Raw genomic sequence first — 18,507 nt, 5'->3', positions numbered from 1 at the left:
TTTCCAAGAAATTTTTTCAACTTCATTAGAAAATCAAAATTATACTGTTTTTTGTCTTTGAAATTTTTTGTATGATCCCTATATTATTTCTTGAAATCATATATGGTCCTTGTATGACTACCAAGAACTCATAAAAATCATATATGACTTTGTATGATTACTAAGAATCATATATGACCTAGTACGAAATTGAAGAAAGTTGCATGATCGTTGACTCGTGCGTGCTTCTTTGACTGCCAAGACATGGATTTAGACTTGCCAAGTCCTAACCAAGAATTGGATTCAGACTTCCCAATCTTGGCAAAAAATTGGAATTAAGACTTGTCCAACACTTGCATAAGACTGAGAAGTCTAAAATGTGTTATGGTCATAGCTCTGAATCAGTACTGGTACCTAGACATGCCATTAGAATTTCCCAGTACTTATATCCACTCGGCGTTAAGTTCGGGTTGTTTTGAAAGTTATCCCTGATTTGAACAGCCGGCAAGCAAAGAAACTTCCGTTCAGTTTCCCGCAATTTTCGTCTCAGTAACAAAGCAAATTACAAAGAAAAACGAAAATCAAGCACACACCAAAAAGAAAAAAACAAACAAAAACAAAACATTTCACAATGGGCCATGGAACTGCTGCATTCCAATTTTTCTGGGCAAATTTTGAAAAAATTGTAACTCCCAAGCAACTAACGCGGTTGCTCCCCCCCAAGAAATTATAGCCCAGTATGGTATAATACCATGATTCAGGGGTGGGGGGGGTATACGTTATAGGAGCACTTCACATTAGTTGGTTCATACGAATATTTTCAGGGTTTTCCCATTTAAGCCTCCCACCCCAGCATGGTGGTCATAAAATTTATAGCCCACATACCGGTAACCTTACTATGATGGTGGGTTATAAATACTTACTCTATGACTGTGGGGGGGGGGGGGGGTAAACACAGATTTTATATCGAAAGTCGAATGAGCTATAGAATGATCGGATCTATGCTGTTTTTGTCCTCGCAGTGTTTTTTACGCCCCACTCCCGCCCCAGTTACAAATTATGTTATAAAGCACTAACCATTAAGTTATATAGCACCTTACTATGTAAAAAATAGCACGTGTGCCTGGGGAGCGCAAGAGATATAAGCTCACTAAGCTGGGGGGGGGGGGGGGGGCAAACAGAATAGATCCGAATTATCCTATTAAAATGGGGTCTATTAGTCATATAAAGTGTACCCCCTCCCCCCATTACTGTGAATATGCCATAAGCGGGGCTGAACTTCGTGGCTTTTTTTGAGAGGGGGGACTTTCCCATTTTAGCCCACCCCCCCCCCCCAGCTCAGTTGTTAGATAACCTATAGCCCCCCCCCCCCCCTCCTAATCATGGTAATTATACCATAATGAGGGGCTATAATGGGAGAGGACCCATGAAAGGAAAGACCCAAAAAGTGTTTAAAAATATAGGATGAAAATGTAGCAGTTCCTGGTTTGCAGGCGACAGTGCGTTACGTGATGATCAGAAGATAGTGGATCTAGGGAAGGTGAAGACCAATCACCACACTGACATGTTTGACGAGCCGTTTCATGATTTTAAGGCGAGGATTTCTGGGTCGACTTTTTGGTTGATTTGAACACAGTTGACCTTGTCAAGACTATCAACGTAAAAGCCACTACTGATCTAGAACGGTTGGATTTTGCCAATGAAATAAGTGACATAATAATTGAACCGTTATATTTTCCACACTTTTGCGAAATTATTCAACCTATTAGAAATCTATAGAGTTTTTAATTTAAACACACTGAGAGGTTTCAAATACTATGTACAAACTAAGATCGAATCTATTCTCCCCCCCCCCCCCCCCCCCAGTGATTTTTTTATGACCCCCCAGTTACAAATTATATGTTGTTATATAGCGCGTTACTATGTAAGAAAATAGCACGTGCGCCTGGGGGTCATAAAAAATTTATGCTCACTAGGCCGGGCGGGTCGAAACAGAACAGATACGTCCGATCTTTTCAGTTAGTTCCCCCCCCCCCCCCGCTTAGTGTGTGCATATTATTTGCACCCCCCCCGTGCTATATTTTTAAACAGTGATTTACTGTATAATTGTATATGCTCTGTTGCATAACGTACGTTGAACTTTGGACTCAAAAATTATTACCATTGTGAAAAATTTAGAATCTGATGTCCCTCCACCCCCCCCCCCCCCCCCCTTAGTCAGCTAATTTTTTAAGCCCCCCAGGAGCACGTGCTATTTTTTTACATAGTAACGTGCTATATAACAACATATAGTTTGTAACGGGGGTGGGGTAAAAACACCGTGGGGGGGGGGGGGGGTTTAAAACAGAATAGATTCAAAAATTATTGTTAAAAGAACACGTTGTATTTGTTTCGATTGTGATCTCATGATAAAAATTATGTCTAACTACTTGACTGTAACAGCAAGATTTAGATTAACCATAATACACGCAATCAAGCAATGTCGCAAAATAATCAACCTTTCTTGATGGAAAAATGTTTGAACGATAAAGACCGGGCTCAGAGAGTTGGGTGTATTTTTGGGTTTTTCCCATTGTAGCCGCCCATGAAATTAAAACCACCCTTTATGGTATATCTACCATGATTGGGGGGCTATAGACTATCTGACCCGTAGGCTGGGCGGGTGCTATAATGGGAAATGCCCGCTATTTTTGGTTCATTTAATAGTATTATCTAGCCAATGGCAACTTTTTGTTTATTGGATCTTTAGAATATTATTTCATTTTACGACTTCTACGAAAAAAGTATATTGTGCTTCTTTCGCTGGCTTATTTAAAAAAAGACTTTTTTTGCATCACGGTTGCGACACAACCTAGCTCCTATATGTGGCATAACGTGGTTTGTCCATATGTTGCGGAGTTGGGGCAGAGTTTGGCTCGTAAGAGGTATAGACTTTGCCTCAAACGTAAATACTCGGTTTGCTTATTTTGTCAAAATTATGGGATCTTTTCCATTTGTGCCCCCCCCCAGTACGTTATGCGCCCCCCAATTATAGAGCACGTGCCATTACAAAGCAAATCATTATGTAAAAAAATGACACGTGCGTCTGGGGTGTACAAATAATATGCGCTTAATAAGCTGGGGGGGGGGGGGGGGGGGCACAAACGGAAAAGATCCAAGTAAAGTTTAATATGAATTTTTGAACGCACCATTTCAAAAAGTGCACTCTTCATTTACAAAAGGTCTTGTCATAACTGAGCCCAAGCGCTGATCTCGACCAGGGTTAGCTGCCGGCTTAATGACAACTGTAGTTGCTTAATACTTTCTTAAAAAACATAATCCACGTTCTCCAGAAATGGGAATAAAGCCTTGACTGAAGTTCATTTGAGAAAAGACGACAAGGAGGAAAATCACACGGGATTTAAGTTGGATGCACCGAAGAAGCGAGTAAAGATATCGCCAAACTGTATCATAGGCAGGGATATGTTTCCTTTTAACTTCATAAAAAATGTTTAATTCTATAAAAGAGTATATAAATTATGCATTTTGTTTTGGAAGATTCTTTTTTAATAGCCGCGAAGCGATAGCGGCTATTATTGGGGACATCGTGGTTTTTTTTTACAATTCAAAGAATTTGAATTGTATTGGGGCCCTGTCTTTTTTTAAGATCTGTTCTCACATTTTCATGATTTTTGAAGTCAAATTGGAGTAGTGATTTTGGTCACGCCGAAACAGGAAGTGGAGCGAAAAAGCGAGTGGTTTTGCGGCGTGAACTTGTTTTGCTCTAATTTTAAAGTAGAGTGAGAAAACGGTGTTTGAACACATGCGGCAATTTCACTCTGGTTTTTACTGTTTTTTTCAATTTTTGGATCGGATTTTTTTCTAGATGGTTTTCCCAATCCATTCACAGCTCATTCTAGGCCTAATTTTTTGTTTGAATTAAATTTTCGTTTCTCGCTAGTGGTTTTTTTGTTCACATGCGGCACCTTGACATTGATCTTCTGTTTTTTTTAAATTTTTTTGATCTGATTTTTTTTTACAAATTGTTTTTTCAATTCACTCATAGTCCATTCTAGGTCTAGTTTTTCTGTTTAGTCAATGAAAATTCTTTGAATTGTACGTCAGGACTTGTCCTGCTATGTTTTTTTAATTCGTCGTCTCCATCGAAGATTCGTACGACCTGACTTCTTGGAATTGACTTCTTGGAATTGACTTTTTCACAATTTCTATTGCTTTGCAGTTAAAATTTGCGTGACGTCATTTCTGCTTTTAGGCCAATTGCGTGACTTACCTCACTCAAAAAAATGACTTCTGAACTCTCTTATGGAACTTTAAATTTTATGAACATTTTAGTTAAAGATCAATAGTGTGCATCTAAGTAGTGCCAAACTTATACGCTTGAGTATTAGTCCTGAGTTTTTGATTTCGAATATCAATTTTGAAAAAGCTTTTTGAGCACTTTTTCATTATGTGTCATAAAATTGACAGTCCAAATCTATCCCTACTGGTCTATTAAAGGACTGGTGGTCGATCTATCTCTTATTTCTTTGGTTGTTTCAGTTCATGGAAGGCCACAAGCGTCTATCGCGGCTATTCTCCGGCAATCTTCCGGCTATGTTTTTTGTTTAGTGGTTCGCCGCAATACGTACACATTTTTCAAGTTAATCGAAATTTATTTACCTTTCACGACCCTATTGATGTTAGAAGCTGCATGGGTGCGGGTGGACAACATTGACAGTAAGGAAAAGACAGTATTGACAAAATTTATTTTTGAAGAAGCGTAAGAATTGGTGACCAAATTTGTCACTGGTCTCCCAGCCTAGTGCCACTGTTGTCCTTTCTTCATAATTTAAAGCCACTTTTTAAGGTCACAATTAAATAGATTAGCATGAAAATAGCTTTTTCTAATAACTAGTAACTAATAACTAATTACTAATTACTAATAACTAATTTCCTTGACCTGTAAAACAACCTGGCAATTAAAAAGAAATCAAAGTAGGCCTAAATGAGAGTTGGGACAATAAATGTATTACTTCTACGTTTAAGAACGAACTCCTAGACACAAATTCTCCTTTGATGTAAAAAAAATACTAATTGATTTGAATTATATGGTTTAACATGTGATTGTTGAACTTCAATTATATTCGTCTTATGTCTGAATATAATGTCCGAATTGAAAATAAAAATAAATGATCACTAATCTCGTAAAAGACCCTCACATTTCAAATGAGAATTCCAAAGCCTAATTGAAAACTCACACCCATCCGTATCTTAGCTCTCTAGTAAATTTATTTTTTCGAATTTGGTATTAAATAAAACAGAGAACCACAGAAATCTTATTAAATAAATATAAGAAAAAACTGAAAAAAAACGGGAGAATGAAAAAAAAAACAAAAAATAGTTTGAAAATTTTCTGAAGCATTTTAGTAAAACAGTTAATGGTACTGAGCAAAACCTGAGCGTTGACAATAGCTTTACTACTTAAACTTACTACTTAGCTTTACTACGTAAAATACCAACTATACGGAAAATTCAGGACTCTTTGCAGCAATGTCAAGATGACCAGTCGGGATCTTGCAAAAATCTTGCGAAAAATGGCTATCTTGCAAGATCTTGCAAGATGAATGGTTATCTTCAAGATACTGCAAGACTATGACTATTTTGCATTACCTTGCAAGATGAATGGCTATGTGGGAAAGAAAGCAGCAATTGAATAACAAAAACTAGAAATTGTTGGACATTTGAAAACAAGAAAATGTTTTTTTGAAAAAAACTGGGTTACTTGTTTTGTTTTCTGACGTATTCTGATTTATAATTTTCTTTCGGATGTTTCTAAATCATTTTTTTTGTTGCGCAGAATATGTGTACATTCAGATATTGCGACATTTTAAGTGTTTTCAGTTTAAGACTAGTTCAATAAAAATATAGGACATTTTTGGTTTTAAAAATGGTTATCTTGCAAGATTCTTGCAAGACGATGGCTGTCTTGCGAGATCTTGCGAGGAAATCTTGCAAGATGATGCGTCGTCTTGAAAGATCTTGCAAGATAATCAAATGTATTGAATTCTAATTCTTCTTCTGGTAAACTTTATCCAAATGACTCTTTGGGTTGAAAAAATGTCAAGCATACACCAGACAATCCAAAATACTGACTTCAATGAGAAACTGTAGCCAAACGTAAAAATCATGCTATGGATTCTTAGCAGCAACGTGAAGATCATAAAGTACTTTGGGGGGTGGGGTTTCCTGTGGTGAGTCCGCTGAAAATGAGCAAATAAGGCTGGATGTAGCAACATGTTGTACGAAAACCAAAATGACAAAAAAAACGCGGCAATCATATCAATCATGCTATGGATACTTAGCAGCAAAGTCATGATACTTAAGCAATCAGATGTCTTCAATTCTACAGCTTCTTGTTAACCTGATTCAAGTCATATCTTGCGTTGACAACCATGCATCAGACTATGCAAAATCTCAACTGTAATTAAAATTTCTGGACAATCATAAAAATCATGCAATAGGTCCTTAGCAGGAATGTCAAGATGACAAAAAAAATGATGGTAAGAGGATGGGGAATTCAGCTGTAAATCCGCTTAAAAGTTTGTAGAATAATGGCGATTGTGTTAAAAAGTTTTGCAACTTGCCGTTACTTTAGCGGATGGGTTTTGAAAAAAATTGGCACACAAATTTTTTTTCTCAAATCAAAATTGCTTATAAACTCAAAAAATGCAAGAAATAGGGTAAATGCAGTCAACTAACGTTAATTTGATTTCGAAATAGTTAATTGATTGGCCACACTATGCCGATTTTCTAACATAAATTGTCTCCTGCCTTTTTGTCTGTAATTAATTGCTCTCAAACGAAGTTTGAAGCAATTATATTAGTCCTGTCGGTCTTTTTTTTGCGATTTTTTCCTTTACCGATTTTTCGTCTGACGCTTTTGACTTTTCGTCCTCAAAAAAGGGATAAACAGGTACCGCCCAGTGGGCATTAAGTGCTCTTAGAGCCTTTCAGCTCTGTTTCAGCTCAAACTGTTTTGGAGACTCATACTTACACTTGTGGTGTGAAGGGCGGTTCCTATAGGTTGAAGACACCCCCAATGTTGACCCCCCTATTGCCCCCACCCCCCCCCCCAACTTGTCCCCCCTCCTCCTCCTCCCCCCTCCCGTGGCTAGCTATTGACGAACAACCGCTCGCTAAAAACGCAAATTTATACTATTTTGCAATTTTTTTTAACCTTTTTGAAACTTTTTGACATTTTGTGATTTTTATCAGCCCTAGGTGTTAAAGAACATTTTTTAAGTTTTAAGAATAGATTACTGCGTATTTTCTAGTGAAGAGCATAAGAAAATATCCTATGGAGTTTGATAATAAGATACTGACACAATTTTAATGGTAATGGAATTGTTTTGAAACTTTTTAATGTCGCAAATATTAGCAATTTTTTGAGAAAACTTGCTTTTCTTTTCAAAGTTTTCTTAAAACTTTTTGTCGTTTCTTAAATTTTTCAGCCTTATGATCTAAGTAACCTCCTCTAGGGTTTTAAAATAGGTTTCTGAATAAGTTTTAGATTAATTGGAATTTCGTGCAAATTTTAAACATCACCAATTTTAGCGTATTTTTGAGATTTTTTTGTCATTTTTTCCAATTTTTTAAAATTTATAGTCATTATTTAGATTTTTTGAGCATCAAGGTTCAAAAAAACCTGCGTTAGGGATTGATTAAGTTATTGAAAATTTTTGTTGGTCAAGGATTAGTGTTCAACTTTTTAATATCAAGTTTTAGCCTTTTTTTAAACTTGCATTTTTTTGATTTTTTTTTGAAATTTTAATTTTCTCTAGCCTTAAGGGCCACGGAACTTCCTCTAGGGTTTGATAATACGTTACTGCAAAGTTTATAGATGTAGTAAAATGTTCTTCAAGATTTTAATTTCCCAAATATAAGCGAATTTTAAAAATATTTGCAATTTTTTCAAGTTTTTGATTTTTTTCCGGCAACAGAGGCCCTGGGACCTCCTCCAAGGTTTGATAATAAGCTGCTGCATAGTTTCTAGAGTTCATGGGATTGTGATCAATGTTGTTTGGGCTCTAGTTTTAGTAAATTTAAAACAACTTTAAAACTTTAAATTTTTCAAATTTTTGGAAAATTTTTATGTTCCATGCTATGGATCTTTATGAGCCAGTGAAACTATTTCAGGCTTGAAAAAGGGATACTGGTTAGTCTCTTGAGAGAATAAAAGGTTTCTCAAGATATTAATATCTCAATTTTTAGCAATATTTTGCCAAAATTTGCGATTGTTTTTCAAAATTTTTCATTATTTTGTCCTTTGAATTTTACGATCAATACTGGCAAGCGATACTTTTCAAGTCACTGAGATGGGTTTGACAGAACTTTCGAGACAAAAAATGGTTCTGATTCTTTTATTGCGGAGTTCAAATTTTTTTTTATTTTGCCTTTTTCAGTTTTTTTCTATATGATTTATTTATTAATACGGTTAGAAAACTAGAAGTTGCAGTGTCGAATCCAATAATGGAAGATACTCCTGTCTCCTTCTCTCTCTCTTTCGGTTGGGGTTACTTTCCTTCTTTTTCTCGTTCACGTTTTATCTCTCTCTCTCTCTCTCTTTGTTGATTCCGCACTTCAGCTGCTGTTATGTGGCGTAATGTCACCATCTCTGATCCTCATTATCAATGAGTTATAGTTGAAATAAATGATCCAGCAGGCACTTTTAGGAAACCATTGTTAACTGCTCTCAAAAGCAATTTGCAGCAAATATATTAAACCTCTTTGTCTTTTTTTGCAATTTTTTCGCTGGGCCGATTTTTCGTCTGGCTCATTTGACTTTCGTATTCAGAAACGGGATAAAGAGGTAGCGTGGACACTAAACCGTGGCTAGCTGTTGACGAAGCCAACTGCTCGCCGGTCGTTTGAGAGCAATTCGCCCGACGTGAGTCGGTTATGTTTATTATTATTCGCCGCCTCTTTCCTCTGACGAAAAAAATGAAAAATGCAGTGAAAAGCAGTGGTGGATTCGGTGAAAAAAATTACAATGAAACCTTCACCCAATGGGTACGTAAACACCGCGTTAAGATTTTTGGGTACATTTGATGATGGTAATTACAATATGGCACTCCTTACAATTTTATCTGATCAAGTCAAGGAAACATTTCATTTATAGGAGAATGGACCATTTCCATAAACGGGGGTGAAAAACTTGAAGTAATTATTTTGTTCAATCCCTGGTGTGAAGGCGATTCGGTTTTCCTTAAAGATCCAATTTGGATAAAGAAATACTTACTGGACACAACGGGTAAAATTTACAGAAGTAAAACAACCTTCACACATTGGACTTTCGGCCAGTTCGATAAAGGAGTACTGGATGCTGTAATTGGTGTTCTGAACAGAGCTACTGGCTTGACGCCAACTGCGAAAGCCAGTCCAATAGAAGATAAGTTTGCTTCCAAATTTTTTTTTAATCTCCATTTCTCTCTGTGCATCATACAAGGTCATTTATATGATTTGTATGATATTCCGGTCGTCATAAACGGATCGAAAAATGAGCATAATCGTGAAAAACTCTCTACTTGTTTCATTTGTTACCCCACACTTTTAAAAATCGACAGCAGAGATCGCTATCAATGAATTGTTGATTCTGTTATTCACGCAATAACAAAAATTGTTACGAGGTTTGAAAACTCTTTTCAAACTCAGGCCAAAAATTTGAAAAAAATGACTGGATTGGTCGCAATTTCGCAGGAATAAGTCCAAAAGAAATGCTGAGAAGTGGTCGAACTCCTCCTCAATTTCATTAAGCTAAACCATCTTTCAAAAAAAGGTCCTTAATAATTACCTATTTATCATACCTTAAGAATAAAACAATTTTTGTGTCATTGTATATCCGATCACATTCCGGTTAAAATTTGACAACAGCACGATGGCTCTATTCTTTTTTTTTTATTCTGAATCAGATCCCAATCATTTCGAGGCCAACTTGCCATAGATACACAATTTACGTACATCCATTCAAGGAATCGAAGGAGTTTAAATCACATTCAGAAAGAGGTTCAGTTTTACAATAGAGTTGACAAAATAGTTCATGCTAAAACCGAGTTTTTATTCTCGTTGTATTAAAAGACTTCTTTCGCCTCGGGCGCTCTCAGTCATTGCAAGCAACATGGAGGACTTCTATTGGCTGAACTTGGCGTATTCAAATAACAATATCTCGACTTCTTGGCTAGCCTCGTCGAGACTGCGTGAAAGGCATGTGAAATTTTCTTCGGGTAAGTATGATAATTGAGACAAAAAAGGATAAGATTAAAAGAGTAGAGTTTTTGAAAACTACAATAGTTCGATGGGCGAACCCACGTGTTGACGTGCTTGTGTTGCTTGGTATTAATTAACTGGCCTAATTTGACTGTTTCGTTTCGAACTGGTCTAGTTCTGTTTCGTTTCCAAGTTTTGTCCTTTGAGGTTCAAATTGTCTCGAATCAAAATTGAGAAACGACAATACGATCGAAGAGTTTCGAGCCACTGCAGTACTGGTGTTTTCATAACGGACTGCGCTAAGTTCCATGTAAGATGGTCCAGATGGCCCAGAAGAGAAGTCTAATAAAGTAGAAGAATCATTTTCAGCAAATTATTTAAGTGTCTAAAATACAATAGAAAATTTTGGCCATTTTCTCAGGGAATATGCTCAAAATCCCCCTTTTTTCCAGTATGATCTTTTTGATATTCGAGGGTCACCGGTTTCGATGGTTTATAAACATAACAAGAGGTTCGCTAATGTGAGATGACACATCATGTTCCGACCCCGCTTGTCAACAATAGTGTCTCACTTGTCTACCGAATACAATTGACTGTCTTTAAAAAAATTGTAGTTCAATTTATATTATCTTCACTTTGACAGATTCTTAAAAAAGCAATTCTACAAAAAAGTTTTATAACAGTGAGATCATATTATTATTTAATAGAATCAATATTTGAACAAACAAAGCCATACAAATCCAATCAAGTATAACGCAAATTCCCAAGTAGAGAAAAATTTATCAAAGTGAACAAATAGTTTTGACAAAAATTTCAGTGATAAAGTGAGCTCAGAACTAAAAATTGAAACCCCTCAACTCAATTAAAATTTTGAATTGGGAGCCCAAAATGAGATTAAGTTCAAGTAGAGGTGGGTTTAATTGGTTATCTCAAATTAAATTCCAAAAAAAGAAACGAAAACCACGAAGCGCAAGCAGATATGGTTGAGTATGGAGCACTCAGAAATCTGATTAAAAAGCTGAAATGTTGAGAAAAGCTGGAAAAATGCTTTTTCTAACATCTGCTCTATTTCTGCAACATAAATTAAAAGAATTTCGTTGTTGCATGAGCACATTTAGGAGACTCAATTCTGCTTCATGAAAAAACTAATTCGAGTAGCCAGCAATCAGGATAGTTGATAAGGCTAATTACAAAACATATATATCTTTTAAAAAATCAAAATCCAAAAGAGAAAAATTCAAAAGATCTCCAAAAATTCACAAAACTAAATTGGGTCAATATAAATGTATAAATAGAGGGGATCTACAATTGAGGGGAGTATTTAGTTTTGAATATGCTCAGTTTTTACCAATGAAACTGTAATACACAAGATTAAAGGGCAATGCAATTAAAACCATGTGATCAAAATCATTGATTGCCCGCACACAAATTGAAAAATAACAGCTAAGTATCATTCCAACGAAAAACATATAGACTGAATTGTTTCTATTTTGTATATGAAATTCAGAGAATCTTGAAAAAACAGAGGTGTATTTAATACAGGGTTTAATAACAGTTAGATCAGTTTTCTTTATTTCACTAGAGTTCACTCTTCAACTGACGGAATAGCAGACATTCGACAAATTGAGTGCAATTTCACAATTTATAGAAGGCCAGTTTGATCAGGCTAGGAATTGAAACTAAACAATTAAATTTGAGATCCAGAAATCAACATCCATCCAGTTTGCAAAATAAAAATCAAATTGTATTGTTTTTCAAGAGATAGCTTTATCATTGTTCAGCTTGCCTGACCTCTCATTTTTCCAGTTACTCTTGAGCTATACTTGGACGTTATTTTGTTATCATAGGACAATTTCTGTTTAATGACAGGGCTCGAGGGCTTCTGCTAGAATAACTAATCAAAATGTGCAATAAATTTAATTTATCGCTGATTGTTTTAATGACTGGAGAATTTAAAAGGATTGACTTGTGCTTTCACATCCATATATAAAATGAGAACACAAGTTCAAAAAGATATCACCCAAACTAATTCGTGCAATAGTCAATTAATTGGTGAATGATGTTTTTCAGGTTTGGCCTCGCTTGCTAAAATCGAAAATAAACTGTAAAAGCCTTAAAAACACCAATTTGTCAAATATTGAAAATCGAATACTGTCTCAAAAAAATTTCAAAAACTAATTTTTTAATGCTAATCAGACACGTTTCTGTATAAAACAATCAAAACGATGGTTAAACTGGTTAATCAAAATGATTTGAAAATCGACAAAACAATATTTAGAGACATTTTCTTTTCAATGTTATGTTTTTGTTTTCTTGAAAACAAAATAGACGACAAATGGACGCAAAAAAATAAAAACCAAAAAGGATCTAAAAACCGAAAAACCTAGATCGAAAACCAGACTTTTTGCATTCTAAAAAATCACAATGAGACAAAAAATTAGCCTAGATATGTCCCTAAATGTTGAGAATGTTAACAGAATTATGCAAAAATTATCGCCAATTTTTTCAAAAGAACTACCAAAATGTGAACAAAGTCAGTGCGAAAAGTAAAATGGTCACGAAAATGAAAACCTTGATAACTCCTCGAAAAAGACAAATATGAAAAGTTTTTTAGTATTACGCAATACGCATGAAGGGCCTTCTATTGATACCACTCACAAATCTCTACGATAAATACATCGACCGGTCAAAATTGACTGCACAAAAAACCAGGTGACCATATAGTTCCTTCCCCACAAGTGGGGTCGGAACTATAACGTTATAGCACTAAACCAAACTCTGAATAAGAAAAAATTAGTTTTTTTAATTTCTCGGGCGCTGAGTGCTACAATCAATGCAAATAACGCTGACGAGGGTCTGATAGATGGCAGGTGGAACGGAGATTACTCTGGCGGAACTCCACCGCAAGAGTGGACCAGTTCAGTGGATATTTACAGGCAGTTTGCCGAAAAGGGGAAATATGTCAAGTAAGTGGAACAGAATGGACTTTTTATGAGGTTTTTAATTGCTCTCAAACGAAGTTTGAAGCAATTATATTAGTCCTGTCGGTCCTTTTTTTGTGCGATTTTTCGCTTGATCGATTTTTTGTCTGACGCTTTTGACTTTTCGTCCTCAAAAACGAGATAAACAGGTAGCGCCCAGCGGGCACTAACTGCTCTTAGAGCCTTTCAGATCAAATTGTATTGGAGACTTGTACTTATGGTGTGAAGGGTGGTTCTTAGAGGTTGAAAACACCCCCACTGATGAATTCCCCTACTATTGCCCCCTCCAAAGCGCTGTTGCTTCCAACCCATTGTTACCCCCTCCCTCCCTATCAGCCCCGCATTATACCCCCAGCCCCCCCCCCCCCCCCCCCCCGTGGCTACGTTCGAACAACCGATCACTAAAAACAAGCAATTTTATACTAATTTTCACAATTTTTTTCAGGCTTTATTGAAAATGTTTGTCATTTTTTTTAGTTCTCTCAGCCCTAGGTGTCAACGAACCTCCTCTAGGGTTAGATAATAGGTTACTACATAGTTTCTAGTGGTAGTGGAATGGATTCAACATTTTAACAACGTTTGATAATTAATTACTGAAAAAAATTTACTTGCAAGGAATGGCTTTCAATTTTTTAATATGACAAGTTTTAGCGATTTTTTTGATAAAACTTGTATTTTTCAAGTTTTGAAAAATTTTAGTCGGTTTTTAGGTTCATGTAGTTTGAGCAGAGCAAACTCTTCAAGGGTTTGACAATAGGTTACTTTATAGTTTTTAAAGGAAATGGAATGTTTTTCAAGATTTTAAAATCAGCGATTTTTTCGAGTTTTTTAATCTTTATGATTTTTTTTTACATTTTTTCCAGCACCAAGGTCCTAGGGATCTCCTCCAAGGTTTGATGTTAAGCTGTCGCATAGCTTCTAGAGTTAATGGTTATCATTATTTTAATAAATCCAGTTTTAGCATTTTTTTTTTGATAAAACTTTTTTTCAAATTTTTGGAAAACTTTCATCATGTTCCAAGTTTATGGATCGTTTTGAGCCAGTGAAATTATTTAAAGCTTAAAATAGGAATACTGGATAATCTCTTGAGACAATAAAATGGTTTTCAAGATTTTAATATCTTGAATTTTAGCAAGATTTTGTTAAAACTTGCGATTTTTCTCAAAATTTTTGAATATTTTTGCCCTTTTCTGAGTTTAACGATCATTACTGGCCAACAAAGTTTTTCAAGTCTTGCAGATGGGTTACTTGACATAACTCCAGAGACAGAAATAGTTTTAAACATTTTCACTGCGATATCTGGAAGCTTTTTCTTCAAATTTTTCAATATTTTGCGATTTTAAAAATACCAGTTTTTTATTTGATTTATTTACTAACAAGGCTAGAAAATTAAAAGATGCAGAGTCGAATCATCCTATAGTTAGCCTCACTAAACCGTGGCTAGCTACTGACGGAACCAACCGCTCGCCGGTTGTTTGAGAGCAATTCGCCCGACGTTTTTTATTCTCGGCACTTCTAATTGACAGGTATAAAATGGGCATCTAGTTGAACCGCGACTTATAAAAAGACTAACTTTATTTAGAAGGTTTGACAAAATATAACAAGTTTGACTGTCTGTGACCTAACTGACTCTCGATAAGAAGCATTTTATATGAGTTTAGCAATAAATAAACTTTTTGTGATTAGTTTGGTTGCCAAAATATTTCTTTTGTGTAACAAGGACAATGTTTTTTTTATGGTTTGAACCACATGCCTTCTTAGTTTTCATTTTGTTCTTTCTCTTACCATAACCCCATGTTTTGCATATTTTATATCAGAATGATCACGACCTCATGTCATCGCACACTAAAAATATCTAGACAAATTTAATTGAAAGGTTTCCAGTTAAACATAATTGCAGGTAACAATACGCGCAAAAAAATTATATTATATTACAGTATTATATTAGGTATGTAGGTTTTGACGTGGAAGAATACTCGAAGACTCTGTTTAAATTTTAGGTAAAATTTATCATTTGGTGATCAGAATGTTACAAAGTAAGTCCCAAAAGAAAACAAGAAAACTTGCGCAGACATTATTATTACCTATCAACTAATATCTTTGCAGTTGGTAATCAGGTCGAATGTTCTGCTCTTAAATTTCTCCCTGTCCTTAAACCCCTTATCGAAATGACTTCTTTGCAGACTTAGCCACACTCACATATTTTTTGCGCTCGACGTACGCTTCGTTTGACCTCCGGTCAGACTAAATTACGCTGGAATTTACATATGATCCCACCTATGCGCTCGAAGCCGTTTCTTATGAGAACCACTTGCGCTCGAAATTGCTCTGATCAGACACATCAGAGCGCTTGAATCCGCCTCTGATAAGATCGGCCTGCGTTTCTGAGGTTCGTTAAATCATTCAAATTCAAGCTCATAGATGACAATTGTGCGCTCGATTAAGCCTAAGTTTAAGTAATTTATTTTTGGGATATCAGCTCCATGTTGCTTCAGTTAATATTGCTATTCATCTATTACCAAAATAGTGAACAGTTTTTGTGCGTTTCTTAAGCAAAGATCAATAGACGAAGAGTAATTTGATGTAAGTGACACTTCAATGATTCACTGCACACACTCTAAAAATGTTCAGGTAAATTTACCTGAACCGTGTTCAGTTAATTGGTTGTTTAGGTGAAATTTAGGTGTAGAGACACCTGAAACACACCTGAACTATAGTCCAGGTAAATTTTTACCTGAACGAGTTCAGGTGTAATTACCTGAAAAAAATTTTGTATTACATTAGGCAATGAAGCAGAAACAACTATCTAGAAATCAGAAGCAGAATCAAAAACAAAAATACTATTTCTGAATGAGACAACAACAACACATTTATCAAGCAATGTCCAGCACTTTTTTTTTAAGTTTCCCAAAATTCAGGTTAATGAAAAAAATTTTCTCACTCTTCAGTCCTGCTGCTATTTTTCTCACTCTTCAGTCCTGCTGCTTCTAAAGTCCTGCAGGTTTTTAAGAAATATTACAATTTTAAAACCAGAACAACAGGAAATGCAGTGATTTTAAAGTGGATCAACTTGAATCGAACCATTTTTTATTGTATTTAGTCGAAAACATTTATTCCGGCATAAAATAGATCGGAAGAGCGCTAGATTCCATCATCATAGAAAAAGTAATATGAGCTGGTCTGCATTAAGCTTCTCTTTTTTGAAGTCCGTCAGGTTCAGATTGTTATCTGGTTTAATTAAAAGTTAATCTTTATTCTCACATAAACCTTTCTTCAAAAAAGCTTATTCACCAAACTGAAGCCCGTTTGTTGTATATAATTGGATGCTCCCAAAAAGGAACTCTCTACAGAAACTGGGGACACAACAAAAACTTTCATGAAACTCTTTATTTTGTTTGTTTTTTTAGTGAGAGCCCATAGGGTTCCAGCTTTGCTGTGCATCCTTTCAGTGCTCTCCAATGGTTTTCGGGTTTTAATAGACCCCTTTTTCACGAGTAAACTGGAAGCTCAAATTTACATGAAAAAACGCCTGAATTTACCTGAACCGTTCAGGCAAATTGTTCTCACCTGAACTACAACTGAACTTGCCTGAATTTTACCTGAAAATTACCTGAGAATTTTTCAGGCGTCGTTGGCTGAACTGAAAAAAAAACTGAAAAAAGTATCTGAACTGTTCAGATGATCGGAATGTCTCAGGTGTGTTTACTGAACTTCACCTGGGAAATTCAGGCAAAAATACTTAAAATTTTCATGTAAACACACCTGAAAATTTTTGATTCAGGTGAATTTCAGGGAGATTTCAGACCTGAAAAAATCAGGAAAATTTAAGGTAAAATTCAGGCAAGTTCAGGTGTAGTTCAGGTGAGAACAATTTGCCTGAACGGTTCAGGTAAATTCAGGTATTACCTGAACATTTTTTAAGAGTGTTCTTGTTTCTCAAGTCTCGCACGAGAGTTGTTTCTGACCACATATGTACTGGAAACATGTGTGATCACTTTTTTGCAGATATGGTCAATGTTGGGTGTTCTCCGGTTGCTTGACCACAGCTCTTCGATGTCTTGGAATCGCATCGCGAAGTGTGACCTGCATTGGATCCCTGCACGACTTCAACGCAAACCTAGTGGATGACAATTTCTACGAAATGGCCGAGAACACTCGTCGGAGACTTAAAAAGATGTCGGATTCCACGTGGAACTTTCACGTGTGGAACGAGGGCTGGTTCAAGCGTCCGGACTTGGGTGATAACTACTCGGGGTGGCAGGTCGTTGACGCAACGCCACAAGAAGATAGCAACAATATCAAACAATGTGGACCTGCATCTGTTAATGCTATCAAAGAAGGTGAGAATTCATCTCGATACGGCTGCTTGTTAATGTGAGTCGCGCATAATCTCCCGAGCCCGCTCATCCACATTTCTGCTTAGGAGATAGGAAAAGGTAACAAAAAAGTTTGATCAATTTTTTTAATTTAAAACCTGTGTTCTCATATTAGGACAGATATGTAGAGCAGAGCGGTTAAAACATTTCACGCTACTTTTTCTTTGTCTTGAATGAACGAAAAACATCTTGATTGAACAGATTAATACATTTTACATTTAGCTGAAAAAGAAATCATTGTTCCAACATTATTAAAACTTCACTTCTCGAGCTGAAAAAAAAACAACGATTTGGTCAAATAAAAACCTAATTCAAACAAACAACAAAATTGAGATTCTGAGTTCAGCCTCTGTCCAATTTTGAAACCAAACACTAATTACCTCGGTGAAACAAAGATTCGTGATTACCCGGCTTGGTTAACCTCCATTTACTTTCTACATTGTAAAACATTTTGTTAAATATGGGAGTGAAATAATATGCGCCCACTAAGCTGGGGAGCACAAAGGGAAAATGTCACTAAAACCAAAGAAGACAAATTATTACAAAAAGATATCAACAAAAATCGCGATTGAAAAACCAAAGAATATAAACTAGTAGCTTAGATAGTGATCAAAACATATGAAGCTAATGCAATGGCAAACAGAATTTGATAAAGGAAAATTTGATTTTCTAGTATAATGGTGTTTAGTTTATCTAAACACATGATCCTACTTTTAACAAAAGTACACTATAAGCCACCAAATATGTGCGGAGAAACAACGACAAAAGAAATAACGCAAAAGAAAGCAAAAGAAAAAGAAGGACAATTCATAGAACTCAAAAAAAAAACTTTAAATGTTGTCCCGTCAAAGTTTAAAACACAATCATAATTTAAAGAGGTAAAGCCCAAAAATCAAAAACCACTTCATATCGTTCAGTATTTTTAAACT

The 18,507-nt window shown here is 35.7% G+C and overlaps 1 protein-coding gene across 1 annotated transcript in view; it reads left to right on the top strand.

Moving 5' to 3' along the window:
- The first annotated feature begins 1,643 nt into the window (after positions 1 to 1,643).
- The window catches only part of LOC142356222 (protein-glutamine gamma-glutamyltransferase E-like), a 28,748-nt gene continuing 11,884 nt past the window's right edge, over positions 1,644 to 18,507 (top strand). Inside the window, exons 1-5 of the mRNA XM_075408176.1 lie at positions 1,644 to 1,664; positions 3,312 to 3,433; positions 9,137 to 9,406; positions 13,028 to 13,187; positions 17,208 to 17,542. Of these exons, the coding sequence (XP_075264291.1) occupies positions 17,344 to 17,542 (199 nt within the window). The 5' untranslated portion in view covers positions 1,644 to 1,664; positions 3,312 to 3,433; positions 9,137 to 9,406; positions 13,028 to 13,187; positions 17,208 to 17,343. The remainder of the gene's footprint in view (positions 1,665 to 3,311; positions 3,434 to 9,136; positions 9,407 to 13,027; positions 13,188 to 17,207; positions 17,543 to 18,507) is intronic.

This window comes from Convolutriloba macropyga, unplaced genomic scaffold (assembly GCF_964194025.1).
Source record: "Convolutriloba macropyga unplaced genomic scaffold, txConMacr16.3 SCAFFOLD_90, whole genome shotgun sequence".
Lineage (NCBI taxonomy): Eukaryota > Metazoa > Xenacoelomorpha > Acoela > Convolutidae > Convolutriloba > Convolutriloba macropyga.
Note: the sequence above shows the minus strand (reverse complement) of the source record. Positions and strands in the feature narration are given on the sequence as shown.